This window comes from Hemiscyllium ocellatum, chromosome 14, assembly GCF_020745735.1.
Source record: "Hemiscyllium ocellatum isolate sHemOce1 chromosome 14, sHemOce1.pat.X.cur, whole genome shotgun sequence".
Classification (NCBI taxonomy): Eukaryota; Metazoa; Chordata; class Chondrichthyes; order Orectolobiformes; family Hemiscylliidae; genus Hemiscyllium; species Hemiscyllium ocellatum.
Genome location: NC_083414.1, coordinates 69,701,970 through 69,717,631, shown reverse-complemented (window position 1 = coordinate 69,717,631; position 15,662 = coordinate 69,701,970). Strand labels below are relative to the sequence as shown.

The window sequence follows — 15,662 nt, the reverse complement described above, 5'->3', positions numbered from 1 at the left end:
AGTAAAATTCATTGGTGCTGGTCTTCTAAAAATTGAACAATTATTAGCTCTGAGAATTTGATGAAGAGACTGTCCCATCTTCACACTGAGGACATTAACGAGCCTGTTTCATAGCACACTGCTGTGCTAAGTGGGATAGATTCAGAACAAGGTTCTGGATCAGTGGTGCTGGAAGAGCACAGCAATTCAGGCAGCATCCAAGAAGCAGCAAAATCGATGTTACGGGCAAAAGCCCTTTACCTAGATTCAGAACAATCCAGTAGCTCAAAACAGGGAATTGCATGAAGCTCTGTAGACATCAATGGCAGAGTTGTATTCCGATTCAATCTGTAACCTCATGGCCTGTGATATCCTTCAATCTATCATTGTTATCAAGCTAAGTGACCAGGCATTGCTCAGTGACTGTTAAGTGAGCATGCAGGAGCATTACAATGAGTACCTAAAAATGAGAAGCCAATCTGCTAAAGGTATAACACAGGGCTACTTGCATGCTAAACAGTTAACACAACATGCAATATAGCCAAGTGATCCCAGAACCAATGGATCAGATCAAAGCTCTGCAGTTTGGAAATTGGGAATGGCTGTTGACCAGTTAAACAACTATTAGGAAGAGGAGGCTCTGCACACATCCCCATTCTTAATGGTTCTAGTGCATCAATGCAAAGATTGAAGCAACCATTTTTCGGCAGATGTACCAAATAGATTCAGAACATACTTGAGAAGCTCAGCAAGTCTTGCAGCATCTGTGGAGAGAGAAATAGAAACAGTTTCGAGTCCTCTTCTTCAGAACTGATGGCTGGAAAATGGTGTTTTTTATTCTCCAGACAGAGGGGGTGGTGAAGTGAGTGGAACAAACTGTGAGTATGCCTAGAGCAAAAGACAAAGGGAATGCTAATATTGGTGGAGGGAAATTAGAGATGCATTATGGGTGTAAATAAAAATGTAAAAAGGGAGAAATTGGGCCCATTCCACTCAGAGCAAGACAGCAAGAAACAAACAAAACACAGCCACGTTGTGGATAGAGGTTTCTAATCAAAATGGAGGACAGAGGTCATGCTATGAAGTTATTAAAGTAAACATTGAATCCTAGAGGCTCTGAAGTGCCTCAATGGAAAATAAGGTGTGTTCCTCAAGTTTGTGTTAAGCCTTATTGGAATGGTGCAACAGATCTACGATGAAAATTTTAGAATGAGAGCAAGATGATTTATTGAGATGGCATGTAACGGAAGGTCAGGGCCATTCTGACTGATTACCATTTTTCAGCACCTTTCAGTTCTGAAGAAACATCATATTCAACTTGAAATGTTAACTCTCTTTTTCCTATCTCCACAGATGCCACTGGACAGGCTGAGTTTCTCCAGCAATTTCTGTTTATATCTCAAATTTCCAGAATTTGCAGTATTTTGCTTTACTTATGATCTGAAAGCAGATCACTCTCTGCTTCTAGCATCACAGGTAGCAGTCCTCAGTCAATTTGATTCATTCACTATGATACAAGGAATCAGATCAAGTTACTGGAAACTGCAAAATGAGTGGATTCTGACAACATCATGGCAGTACTAACAAACATTTGGGCTCCAGAGTTGACCATGGCCATACCTAAACTGTTCCAGTACAGCTAGAAGACAGCCTGAAAATGTAGACAATTACCCAGGAAATCTTGCTCACAGAAAGCAGCAGAAATCCAATCCGACTAATTACCATCCTGTCAGTGATCACCAATGTAATGGAAGGTGTCACTTATAATGCTAGCAAGCAGCACTCACTGCCTTGGACCAAACATGGATGAAAGAACTGTATTTCAGAGGAGAGGTCACAGTGACTGACTTAGAAATCAAGAACACATTTTTATGAGTTAACGTCAAGGATCCCCAGCAAAAGTTGAAGCCAGTGGGTATCGGTGAAAACTTGTTTACTGGTTGGAATCATACCTAACAGAAAGAAAAATGGTTGTAGTTGTGGGAGGATGATCATCTCAGTCACTGAGCATCACTGCAGGAGTTTTCAAGGTAGGATATTAAGCTCAATCAGATCAGCAACTCCATTAGTTATTTTTCCTTGATCATCAGAGATTGGATCCAAAACCCATCCATCTGCTTAGAAATACACACACTTCACCACCAACATACGGTGGCAGCAGGTTGTACCAACTACAGGATGCACTGTGGCAATTCACCAAGGCTCCTTGAATAGCACCTTTCAAAGCCTTGACCTCGACCACCTAGAAAATAGCAAGGGCAACAGATAAATAGAGAGGTGAGACATACCATAGGCTCTTCACTGGAGACTTTCACTGATGATGCTACCTAGTCATGGTGATGAAATGACTGAAAACAAATCTTCCAGCTCAGCAAGCTAACTTACATACCATCAAGCTGGGCTACAACTCTCAAAAATCACTAGGACAACAGATGCATGAGAACGCCACCACATCAAAGTTCTCTGCCAGGCCATATGCCGTCCTGACTTGGAACTGTTGCTGGAAATCAAAATCCAGCAGTTCCCTCCCTAACGACACTTTGGGTGTCCCTACACCACAGGACTGCAGTGATTCAAGAAAGCAGGTCACTACTACTCTCTCCAGAGCAATTAAGGATGAGCATTAAATGCTGACATAGTAATGCCATCCATAATCCCAAGAACAAATTTAAAAAAAGTTAGTTTGGGAGGCAAAGCGTATTTTGTGGGGATTGCAAGTTTTCCAATACTTTAGATTGTACAATTACAGCAGTTTTACAGGTTTGCTTTAAATGTGATCATAGTTATTTCTAATTTTAAAAAAAAGTTGGCATCAAGTATGAAAATTGGTGTGACCACAAAGTTTTCTAGATGAGAAATGTAAATCATGAGAGATTTCTGAAAAGAAAGTGCTGGGAGGCTGTTAACAATCACACAATGAACACTTCTTCCATGGTCAACAAGTTGTTAAATAGGACTTGAACCCAGAGTATCTGGCATGAAGATAGTATCCCTATCTCCTGAGCAACAGACCCAATTTCACTATGATAATGCTTATATCTGAGTGATTTAGTTTGTAGTTATAGTGAACACTGGAGGGGATTAAACACTGTAGTCTTCTCTTGTATCGTATTTGTTATTTTTGACAAAATAATCTGAAGGGTAAGGAAACATAAGCAGCTAGTTTTTAACAATATCAGTTTGCGTAGTTATTCAAATGTATAATTGAATAATATATGTTGTAATGGTTTGAGGTATTTCGAAGGCCTGACCTTGATGCATGTCATTGATCTGACTGTGATGAACTCAGGAAGTCGAACTCCACTGAAGTGTGTAGCTGATAGCATTTCATGATTTGCTGGATTTGTGTTTGCTGCTGAAATATGTAGAGTAGATACTGCTGTTGATAAATGGGTTTGATGACAGATCATGTTTGTTGTTACTTTTTGGAGTTTGACCATGCGAACACAAGATTCCACCAGTAAATATCCCCACAATTTGGAGCTCGGTTGACTAACAGCTCCAAGGTTGTTTTACAAGATTGTAAACAGAATAAGTCAATATTTAGTCAGTCAACCCCTAAATTTAGCAGTGGCTCAAACATGAAACCATCCAAAGACCTCTCTGTTGCTTGTGCAGAATTTGAATATTGCTGAAAAGACAGAATGGTTGCCAAAACTCAATCAAAGCAATTTATACTACAGGAGAAAAGGATTGCTTCTTGTCTTAACTCTTACAAGTACATGCACTGTCCTTAGCTGCTTCTGTCTGGGCAAGGTAAAACATCTTGTCATGGGCTATGTTATCTGGTCCTAGGTCACTAGTAATGTGGCAAGACTGTTTTCTTTTGTAAATGGTTCCTGTATGAATAATTTTCTAATTTGCTAATTAATACATCCAGCACACAATGTTTGCTGTAAATTCCGGTATGTGCATTGCCGTTGATCGGAAGCAAAGACTGATTCCAGAAAGGAGCGTTGGTCCTTCGATGCCTATCCAAGCCTCAATGGACAGGTAAAGTTACGGAGCCTCCATATGTCCCATTTGAATTAAATCCATCACCTTTTTCTTTTTTTAGGTCAGCGAAGTCCTCTGAATGACTACCACCGCTCCAAAGGTGTGCAACTACTCCGTCCATCTTATTGGGCACAAGAGATGCCTTTCTCAGAAGAGGATTGTGCCATTCACTGCACCAGAACACTCTCATGCAGGTAGATAGTTCTTATGAATTGGGGCCCTTCTGAGTTATTTGCTCTCCACCTTATCCTTGCACCCCAGTAATGGCTGGTATTTCTGGAGCTAGAGCTGGGTTGACCAAATGGGCTTTGTTCTTGATGTGATACGATTTCTACCTGATACGGAGATGTAAAGTTGGAAAGCAGCTGATTTTTTTTGTACAGGAGTCAGTTATTGAAGTTGGCAGTGAGTTTGCCCCTCATCAAATGGACATGGGCTGAGGCTGGACTCAGAGTCACAGCCTCTTATGTTGCTACCTGAAAATACTAAAATTGTCCGAAAATTTTGAAAATGGGGCTGAGTTCTTTGATCAACTGCCCTTTCTTCCAAACTTCTTAAGCTCAAACTTTCCAAATCTCTGCTGCCCTATCATGCTAACTTTCACTTTCTACTCACTCCTCATCTCAGTGTTTACCGACATGCACTGCCTAAATTTAATACATCTTTTTAAATTGCTTCATGACCTTGCCCTTCCTAGTAATCTCAATAATCTCCTCCAGCCTGATGATCCAGTGAGCTCTCTGCAACATTCCTCCAACTTTGGCCTCTTGTCCATTTCCACTTTTCATTTGACAGCTGTGTGTTCAGTTGCACAGCCCTGAGGCTTTGTCATTTACCCCTTAAACTTGTCTGCCTCTCTAATCTTGTTTTCTCTGCTCCTTTTGGACCTTTTTTCAAACCAGTTAAGCTTCTGGTCACCTCTCCTAATATCTCCTCATGTATCTTGCTGTCGATTTCTTTCCTTGTCCACACTCCTCTGTAGGAGCAGATTCTAAGCAATTTTGGAAAGGAAATTGGACATTTATTAGTAATGGAGGAAGTTGTAGTGCTATGGGCATAGAAAGCAGCCAGATATGATGGAAAAGCTGGGGCTCCTTTCTGCACTGTATGATTCTGTGACGCATGTTTTGCAATGTTAATGGAGCTGTACGAATGCAATTTTTGTTGTAGTGACACCACCAGAACTTTCCTGGGTCTAGCTTTCTTTGGGATCATTAGTCTTGACAACAATCCATCTACTGTTGAGAGATAACCCCACCTATCACAGAGGTGGAAGTGTTTGGGTGTCATAGGAGAGCAATGATCTGCTTTCCTTGTCCTGACACTTCAGCTTAGAGTGTTCCCACTGGGATGCCCTCGATGCAGGTACAGTTTCTGGGACAAAAATAAGGAAAGATGACCCACAGAGAGGTTTGGGGAGAACAGAAGGAACAAAATGGTGAACGTGGAAGTGGTCTAAGTACATTTACTGTGTCATTTTGTGACCTTTCCATGTTGTATCCATCAAACCTGCTGGTCCTTAGCAATTATGGGTGCCTTGTTTCCTTGCCTTGGGTTACACCTGTGTCATTAATTTCCCAACAACTTCTGAAAGACGCTGGCACTGAAAACTTTGAGATCACATTTGTCTATGCTCTCTATTGTCGGTTGTAACACAGACTTGGAACACTGGCCAATGAAGGCTGTTTAATCCCTCAAGCTTATTCTGTCATTTCGCTACCATGGAATTATAGAATTTTTACTCCACTGATGGAGACAATTCAGCCCTTCATTATGTCTGTTAGAAAAAAGATTTCAGTAAGGTGATAGCTGATCTGGTTTTCAATTTACCCAGTTTGGTTTTGTAGTCTTTCAGATCCCTGCCTAACAAAACAGCAGCAATACAGTTTTTAGCTTTTCAACTGGCTCCCAGCTTCAACACTTTTTGAAAGAATTCTGTGACCTTTGCATGAAGATATGTTTTCTGATATTGCCTCTGCCTTCCCCTAACTCTACATTCAAGGCTATATCCCCTTGTCTGGACACTCAGCTTTCTGTATATGCACCTTTTCACATATTTTAAATCTCTCAATTAGATCATCCCTTAATTGACTAGAGTTAAGAGAATGCCAGAGTGGTGTATTTGCCCTGAACTACTGAATCCTTCTGATGAATTTGTGTTGAATCCCCGGTCAGGACAATACATTCTTTCAGAGCTGCCCAGAACTGTATCCAGTTCTCTAACCGAGATTTAATCAGAAGTTTATTGAACTGGAAGTTAAGTTTCACCTCTTTATATTTCCACCCAGGGCAACATCACGGTCAGCTTTTTAATATATTTTCCTGGAGTCTGGGTGTCACAGAGATCTACTGCACAGAAAAAAGTCTTTTGTCCCATTGAGTCCTCACTGGTCAAAAATAGCACCAAATTAATTCCATTATCAAGCACTTGACCCACAACCTTGCATTGGAGAAAGTGGGGACTGCAGATGCTCCTCGGGTGTTACCTGACCTGTTTTTACAGGACCACACTTTTCGACCATAACCTTATATTGCCTTGACAGCACAAGTGCACGTCTAAATTCTTCTTAAATTGTATGAGGGTTTCTGCCTCTCACACCCAGTGAGTTCCAGATTCCGATCACCTTCTGTGTGAAAATGTTTTCCTCACAACTCATCTAAGCTTCCTATCCTTTACCTTGATAGGTATTGATTCTTCCACTGAGGGAAAATGTTCCTTCCTGTCTACTCCATCTATGCCCTTAACCTTTTATACATCTCAATCATGTGCTCGCTAAGTCTTCTCTGCTCCAAGGAAACAATCCAGTCTGTCTAATTGCTCTTCATCATTAAAACTCTCTGGCCCAGGCAACGTCCTGGCAAATCCCCTCTGCATCCTCTTCAATGTTATCACATTCCTCCTATAATTTGGTGACCAGAACTGTATGCAATACTCTAGCTGTGATCTTTTTGGATCACACAGGCTCTCACCTTTGCTATCAGTCTCCCATGTTGGACCTTATCAAAAGCCTTGCTGAAGTCCAGGTAGATGACATCAAAAGCGTTGCCCTCATCTACACACCTGGTCAACCTCTTTGAAAAATTCAATCAGGTTGGTCAGACATGACCTTCCCTTAACAAAACCATGCTGATTGTTCTTTATTAATGCCTGCCTCTCCAATTGCAGATTAATTCTATCTTTCAGGTAGGTAAAAACAATGACTGCAGATGCTGGAAACCAGATTTTGGATTAGTGGTGCTGGAAGAGCACAGCAGTTCAGGCCACATCATCCTTCAGTCTATTAGTGGTTAGTGATGGGTTTTGGATGTAGGTTTGCTCGCTGAGCTGAAAGATTCATTTCTAGATGTTTCGTTCCATTACTAGGTAATAGCTTCAGTGGACCTCATGCGAAGCAATGCTGAAAATTCCTGTTTTCTGTTTATATGTTTGGATTTCTTTGGGTTGGTGAAGTCACTTCCTGCTCCTTTTCTTAGGGGGTGGTAGATGAGGTCTAACTCGATGTGTTTGTTGATAGAGTTCCGGTTGGAATGTCATGCTTATAGAGTCATAGAATCATGGAGATGTTCAGCATGGAAACAGATCCTACGGTCCAACCTGTCCATGCCAACCAGATATCCCAACCTAATCTAGTCCCACCTGCCAGCACCCAGCCCATATCCTTCCAAAGCTTTCCTATTCATATACCCATCCAAATGCTTCTTAAATGTTGCAATTGTACCAGCCTCCACCACTTCCTCTGGCAGCTCATTCCATACAAGTACCACTCTCTATGTGACAAAGTTGCCTTGTAGGTCTCTATTATATCTTTCCCCTCTCACCTAAACCTATGCCCTCTAGTTCTGGACTCCCCGACCCCAGGAAAAAGATTTTGCCAATTTACCCTATCCATGCCCCTCATAATTTTGTAAACCTCTATAGGGTCACCCTTTAGCCTCCGCTGTAGGGAAAACAGCCCCAGTCTGTTAAGCCTCTCCTTAAAGCTCAAATCCTCCAACCTTGGCAACATCCTTGTAAATCTTTTCTGAACCCTTTCAAGTTTCACAACATCTCGTGCATGTCTTTGTTTGGCTTATCCTCGGATGGATGTGTTGTCCCAGTCGAAGTGGTGTCCTTCCTCATCCATATGTGAGGATACTAGTGAGAGAGGGTCATGTCTTTTTGTGGCTAGTTGGTGTTCATGTATCCTGGTGGCTAGATTTCTGCCTGTATTTCCAATGTAGTGTTTGTTACAGTCCTTGCACGGTATTTTGTAAATGACGTTAGTTTTGCTCATTGTCTGTATAGGGACTTTCAAGTTCATTAGCTGCTGTTTTAGTGTGTTGGTGGGTTTATGGGCTACCATGATGCCAAGGAGTCTGAGTAGTCTGGCAGTCATTTCTGAGATGTCTTTGATTAGGGGAGAGTGGCTAGGCTCTCTGGATGTATTTTGTCTGCTTGTTTGGGTTTGTTGCGGCACGGTGGCACAGTGGTTAGCACTGCTGCCTCACAGCGCCAGAAACCCAGGTTCAATTCCCACCTCAGGCGACTGACTGTGTGGAGTTTGCACATTCTCCCCATGTCTGCGTGCGTTTCCTCCGGGTGCTCCGATTTCCTCCCACAGTCCAAAAATGTGCAGGTTAGGTGAAATGGCCATGCTAAATTGCCCGTAATGTGAGGTGAAGGGGTAAATATAGGGGAATGGGTTGTGCTTCGGCGGGTCGGTGTGGACTTATTAGGCCAAAGGGCCTGTTTCCACACTGTAAGTAATCTAATCTAAACTAAAAAATTGGCTGACTGTGTTCATTGGGTGCCCATTCTTTTTGAATACACGGTATAGGTGATTTTCCTCTGCTCTGCATAGTTCCTCTGAGCTGCAGTGTGTATTGGCTCGTTGAAATAATGTTCTGATGCCACTTCGTTTGTGGGTGTTGGGATGATTGCTTCGATAGTTCAATATTTGGTTTGTTTGTGTTGTTTTTCTGTAGTTGCTGGTTTGAAGTTCCCCACTGGCTGTTCACTCCACTGTGACATCTTGGAATGGCAGTTTGTTGTTGTTTTCCTCCTCTTTAGTGAATTTTATGCCAGGAAGGGTATTATTGATGGTCTTGAAGGTTTCCTCTAACTTGTTTTGTTTAGTGATGGCAAAGGTGTCATCCATGTAGCAGACCCAGAGTTTGGGTTGGCTGTTTGGCAGAGCTGTTTGCTCAAGTCTGTACATTACTGCCTCTGCTTAGAACTTTGATATCAGAGATCCCATGGGCGTTCCATTGGTTTGTCTGCTAATTTTGTTGATGAAGGTGAAGTGGGTGGTAAGGTATAAGTCCACTAGCTTGATGATATTCTCCTTGTTGATGAAGTTAGTGGTGTCTGGTCTATGTGTCTTTGGGTCTTCCAATAGTGTAGTTAGTGTTTCCTTGGCCAGGTTAATGGTGATTGAAGTAACAGGGCTGTTACATCAAAGGAGACCATTATTTCGTCCTCTTCTATCTTAGTGTCTTTGATGGTCTTCAGGAATTCTTGGATGGAATGGCGTGAGCCTTTTACTAAGTGTTTTAGTCTTTCGTGTAGTTCCTTGGCCAATCTGTAAGTTGGTGTTCCAGGTAGTGAGAGTATGGGTCTGAGGGGGCTCCTGGTTTGTGAATTTTGGGTAATCAGTAGAAGCGTGGTGTGTTGGATCTATCTGGTTTCATTTTTTGAAAGTCGGTCTTATTTATTTGTCCAGATTTCTGAAGTTTTTTGAGTAGAGCTGTGATTTGGTTCTCTAGTTGTGGGGTTGGGTCTATCACCACTTGTTGGTAGATGTTGGTATCTGTAAGTAGTGCATTTGCTTTTTCAATGTCGTCCCTTCAATTTAGAATGACTGTCAAGTGTCCTTTGTCTGCAGGTAGGAGAACAATGTTTTTATTTGTTTTTAGAGTTTCCAGTGCTTTCCTTTCTTGTGTAACATTTTTATTGCATTTGGACTGTGAACTAAGAGAAAGAAAATACTGCTTTAAACCAAGGAAACTGTGAAAAGAGATGTGGCAGTTTTATAATTATGTTTATTGAAGCACATTGTGATTTGTATGAGAGCAAAAGCCAATATCCTGGAGCTGATGGGCTCTGAACTAAAGAAAAATTGCTGACAACCGTTTTCTGTTTGGTTCCCAACTAGGCTTCAGAAAGTTTGACCAAATCCTTTCACATTACTGACATATCCAGGAATAGAGCGGCTTAATTTTCAGTCCACTAGTAAAAAGTGAGGTCTGAAGATGCTGGAGATCAGAGCTGAAAATGTGTTGCTGGTTAAAGCACAGCAGGTCAGGCAGCATCCAAGGAACAGGAAATTCGACGTTTCGGGCAAAAGCCCTTAATCAGGAATGCCTGATGAAGGGCTTTTCCCGAAACGTCGAATTTCCTGTTCCTTGGATGCTGCCTGACCTGCTGTGCTTTAACCAGCAACACATTTTCAGCTTTTCAGTCCACTTCTCAGGATTGTGGCATAAAGCATTGCAGGAGCTGCAACCTGAAATTCAATACTGACATCATTCTCTGTTTTCACTTCATAGCAAGCTGCCTTCAAAAGTCGAAGATAAGCTTACTAAAACAGTAAATACTGAGCTGTTGTCTCTTTTCATGGTGTAAACACACTTTGAACTTTTGTCTTTTTTTCCTCCCATTTAGAGCTTTTAACTACAATCTCCAAAGCAAGCAGTGCCAGATGTTAGATTGGACCAGTCAGGAAACAGGCACAGAAAGGCAGCGGCACAATCATGTCGACCTATATGAGAAGAAAGGTATGCCTCTCTGAACACTGCCCTTTGACCTGTAAGGGAGCGCACAGTTTCAAAATTTGTGGGGGTCAACAAATTGGCTGAAGCTTGTTAATACAGAGGAAGTTGCAGGATGGGTGTGTAATTTCAAATGAACTAAGCTGGGCTATATGCTTTGGAAGGGAGAATGAGGAAATCCTGTTTTCCTAGGGAAATAAGTTTCTAAATGAGGTAGATGGACAGAGGTCCCTGCAGTCACAGATGCACAAGTCACTCGAAGTAGCAATGCATATTGTTAAACTTGAATGGCTTTTAATTGACAAATGAGTTTTAATATTATTAAGTTGTGGGGGTGTGGGAACAATAAAGTCGCCTTGTTTGGGTGATAAAACAATAATAACAGTATCATCGAGGTGCAAATAAATTCAAAACTGCAGATGTACGAATCACTTAAGTAACGATGCAAGTTAGGAAGGTCGCAAGAAAACTAAACCAGCATTGATGTTCATATCTGGAGGGATAGATTTGAAAATCAGGGTGCCATGTTAACCTTGTACTGAACATTGGCCACACCATAGTTAATGTACAATTCTAGATATAGCTGGATTGGAGAAGTTGCAAAAATGATTTATGAAGACAACAAATGTTAAGTTACACTTGGACAGAACATTTTTTTTCTCTATAGAAAAGAGAAGGCTATCAAGTGATTTGGTAGTGAGCTTCAAAATGTTGAAAGTGTTTGAGTGGATGGATTTGGAAATGCTTCCATTGTGGAGAATACAAAAACCGGGCAGGCTTGTATGTGAAATAGTCACTAATAAATGGTCAAGTGCTCTCAAGATACATTTTTATGCGATCATTAATGCGAATGTGGAATTGCAAACGCAGGGAGTAGTTGAACTGGAAAGTATAGATGTACTGAAGGGGAATTTAGATAAGCTCCTGGGAAAAATGAATACAAGATATGCTGATGTTACATGAAGAGAGTTACGCAGAGGCCTGTGTGGAGCACAAATACTGATAATTGGGCTGAATGGCTTACTTATGTGCAAAGTTAAAAATCACACAAGACCAAGTTATAGTCCAACAGGTTTAATTGGAAGCACACTAGCTTTCGGAGCGACGCTCCTTCATCAGGTGATAGCTTCCAATTAAACCTGTTGGACTGTAACCCGGTGTTGTGTGATTTTTAACTTTGTACACCCCAGTCCATCACCAGCATCTCCAAATCACTTATGTGCTGTAGACACAATGTAATCTGACATATCCAGACACTAATATGAGCCGTATAAAACTGTGTGTAATTCCACCCACCATTGTGAGAGATGGTGCACATTACTCTTTTTGTTAGTGGAATAACCTATTGGGTTTCCAACTACAAAGATTGCACTCAGCTCTCCCAAGCAGGACTGTAGTTCAAACCCACCACAGGTACAAGGTCACCAATTGTCAAGCACTGCTTCCCTTTACCAATTGTTTTTCTTTCTTGGGATGTGAATATCACTAGTAAGGTCAACATTTGTTGCCCATCCCTAATTGTCCTTCAGGCGTTAGTGGGGGTGTGACACTGACTTGAGCGACTGAGTGGATTGCTTGACCAGTTCAGAGGGCACTTAAGAGTCTTTTGGTTTGGGTCTTTTGGTCTGAAGTCATCTGGAGACAAGACTGGGTAAGAATGGCAGATTTCCTTCCCTAATGAGCTTTAGTAAACCAGTTGGAGTTTTGCCACAATCCAATTTCCAACCATTATTATTGTGTGGCTCAAACTCATATTTTTGAAGAGTGGTCATACGGTTATCTGAATGACTAATCCTGTAATTACCATCCCTGTTCCCAATTGTGATTCATGCCAGACTTGAATATACAATGACCATGTACGTATTAGGGGAAAACATCTTCCTTTTGAGTTTCCCTTTAATATGATGAAAACAAAACTGGAATTCCATTATAGTGGCTGAGCCTAAGCTAATAATGACTGATAGTTATCTGAAAGAGCAGTATTATTGAGTTTTGAAGAATGGTTCTGTTTAATTTGGCATATATGCTGGATTTCTCCAGCACTTTCTGTTTTCTTTCAGCATTATTGTTTGTGGTTAACTAACATGTAGACTAACATAAGCATTTGCCTCTTTGTACATTCTAACCTTTGTCTCAAATTCCTCTTGTAGACTATATGCGCGAATGCATTGTGAACAAGGGAGTCACGTACAGGGGATATAGGTACACAACCAAAAGTGGGAAGATGTGCCAGCATTGGAGCTCTAATGTGCCTCACGAACACAGGTATACACACGTCTTTGCTTTTAATCTCTGTTCCCTGTTGCTACCTAATGTAATAATTATCAGATGTGCCCAGTTGGGATTAGTTTAGATTTTGGAAAGCACTCCTCGTGAAAAACCAGTCCAGTTAAAGATGATGGGTAACTGGCTCACTTCAGGGCATTGTGCAGAGAAAACCCTTTTTCAGCAGAGTCCCAAGGTTTAGGAGATTTTTCTCATCCTGAGGCATACAATGAAGGAATAAAGAGATTGGATCTTCCTATACAGGTGCTAGTGGATGCTCAAGTGTATTCCTGGGATATAGTAAATGTATGTTTCTTGTCCCAGAATAATCTGCATCACAGATGCATTGCAGACACCTGCTTGTTCTGAGGAGGGGTCACTGGATCCAAAATGTTAGCTCTGATGTCTCTCCACAGATGCTACCAGACCTGCTGAGCTTTTCCAGCAATGTTTTGTTTTTGTTTCTGATTCATGGTATCCGCAGTGGTTTTCAGGTTTTCTTGGGCCTGTGCCTGAGTACAGTTGAGAGACCGATGCCAACCTCTGCCATTGTCGCCTCCTGTTGGTTGCTTTCCACAAATTCTACAGCCTGTGCTGATGGGTAGCAGTGGGATACATCAAAGATTCACCTGCTCCATCTTGAGCCTTGTCCTTGTATTGTGCAGAATCTCTGGTCTCGGGCAGCCATTTTGCTTTTTTTCATTTCCACCCAATGAGGACAGCAATATGGCATTTCATGTCAACCCTGGACCAGGGTGTTAGGGTCCTTGCAGTTGCCAGAAAGGAGCTGAATGCCTGTTTCTGGACTAATTAATTTTGCTGGACATCCAGAGGTTGAGTCTAAACATGATTTACATCAGGCCTTATCAGGGATCCTTAACAAGATTGCTGAAGGTTGCCTCCAATTTTTTTTAATGTTTCTCACCTGAATGTAGCTGGTTTTTGAAGCAATCGAAGGAATGCTTACTCTTCTCCAGATTGCTTTTCCTTCCCATCCAGACTTAGCAAATGCTCTCAGCAAGGCCCAGACTGGTTGATCTTGCTACACTCCTTCAAATTGCAACCTCGAGATAATTTGCCCATTGCACTGTCCTCCATTACGTTGCAGGATATGTTTTGCATTTATTGCAAACTGATTTCTTCGTCCTGATTTTCACCTCTGAAGTGGGGATCATGGATCAATCCAATTTTTAAGTTCATGATTCTGTTTCCTGCCCTGCAGTGCCCAGCCCATGCTAAGTTCAAATGGGCTGGTGAACACAGAACATAGATCATTACAGCACATTACAGGCCCTTCGGCCCACGATGCTGCACTGACTTGTAAAACTAATCTGAAGCCCATCTAACCTACACTATTCCATTATCATCCAAATGTTTGTCCAATGGCTATTTAAATGCCCTTAATGTTGGCGAATCCACTACTTTTGCAGACAGGGCATTCTACACCCTTATTAATCTGAGTAAAGAAACTACCTCTGACATCTGTCCGATATCTATTGCCCCTCAATTTAAAGCTATGATCCCTTGTGTTAGCCATCACCATCTGAGGAAAAAGGCTCTCATTGTCCATCCTATCTAATCCTCTGATCATCTCGTATGTCTCTAATAGATCACCTCTTAACCTTCCCTCTATCGAAAACAGCCTCAAGTCCCTCAGTCTTTCCTTACAAGACCTTCCCTCCATGCCAGGCAAAATCCAAGTAAATCTCCTCTGTACCCTTTCCAACGCTTGCACATCCTTCTTATAATGCGGCGACGAGAACTGTACACAATACTCCAAGTGCAGCCGCACCCAAGCTTTGTACTGTTGCAACATGACCTCATGGCTCCGAAACTCAATCCCTGTACTAATAATAGCTAACACACCGTACGCTGCCTTGACAACCCTATCAATCTGGATGGCAACTTTCAGAGATCTATGCACATGGACACCGAGATCTCTCTGCTCATTCACACTACCAAGAATCATACCATTAGCCCAGTACTCTGCATTCCTGTTGCTCCTTCCAAAGTGAATCACCTCACACTTTTCCATCATAAATTCCATTTACCACTTCACAGCCCTGCTCTGCAGCTTATGTATATCCCTCTGTAACTTGCAACATCCAGGAGAAAGTGCGGTCTGAAGATGCTGGCGATCAGAGTTGTTCCTGATGAAGGGCTCTGGCCCGAAACTTTGATTCTCCTGCTCCTCGGATGCTGCCTGACCTGCTGTGCTTTTCCAGCACCACTCTTGAACCTGCAACATCCTTCCAGTAAGGATATAAATCAGACTGATCTCTTTTGTCATTATTGTAGACAATGACTCCAGTAGAACAGCATGCGATTTTTTGCAAATGCAGCCGTTTTCCTGCTGTTTTCTCTGCTTTGCAAAGTTTTCTTTCTTAAAAGCAAAAGGCAAAATATAGCAAAATAAATGATATTCTAAATTAAGACTTAAGGTAAAATATCCTCATAACAGACATGGTTTGGAGATGCCGGTGTTGGACTGGGGTTTACAAAGTTAAAAATCACACAGCACCAAGTTATAGTCCAACAGGTTTAATTGGAAGCACTAGCTTTCGGAGCGCCGCTTCTTCATCAGGTGGTTGGCCTGATGAAGGAACAGCGCGCAAAAGCTAATGTGCTTCCAATTAAACCTGTTGGACTATAACTTGGTGTTGTGTAATTTT

The 15,662-nt window shown here is 41.8% G+C and overlaps 1 protein-coding gene across 1 annotated transcript in view; it reads left to right on the top strand.

The window, feature by feature from the left end:
• The first annotated feature begins 4,116 nt into the window (after nucleotides 1–4,116).
• The window catches only part of mst1 (macrophage stimulating 1), a 63,492-nt gene continuing 51,946 nt past the window's right edge, over nucleotides 4,117–15,662 (top strand). The window contains exons 1-3 of the mRNA XM_060835253.1: nucleotides 4,117–4,169; nucleotides 10,619–10,731; nucleotides 12,876–12,990. Of these exons, the coding sequence (XP_060691236.1) occupies nucleotides 10,656–10,731; nucleotides 12,876–12,990 (191 nt within the window). The 5' untranslated portion in view covers nucleotides 4,117–4,169; nucleotides 10,619–10,655. The remainder of the gene's footprint in view (nucleotides 4,170–10,618; nucleotides 10,732–12,875; nucleotides 12,991–15,662) is intronic.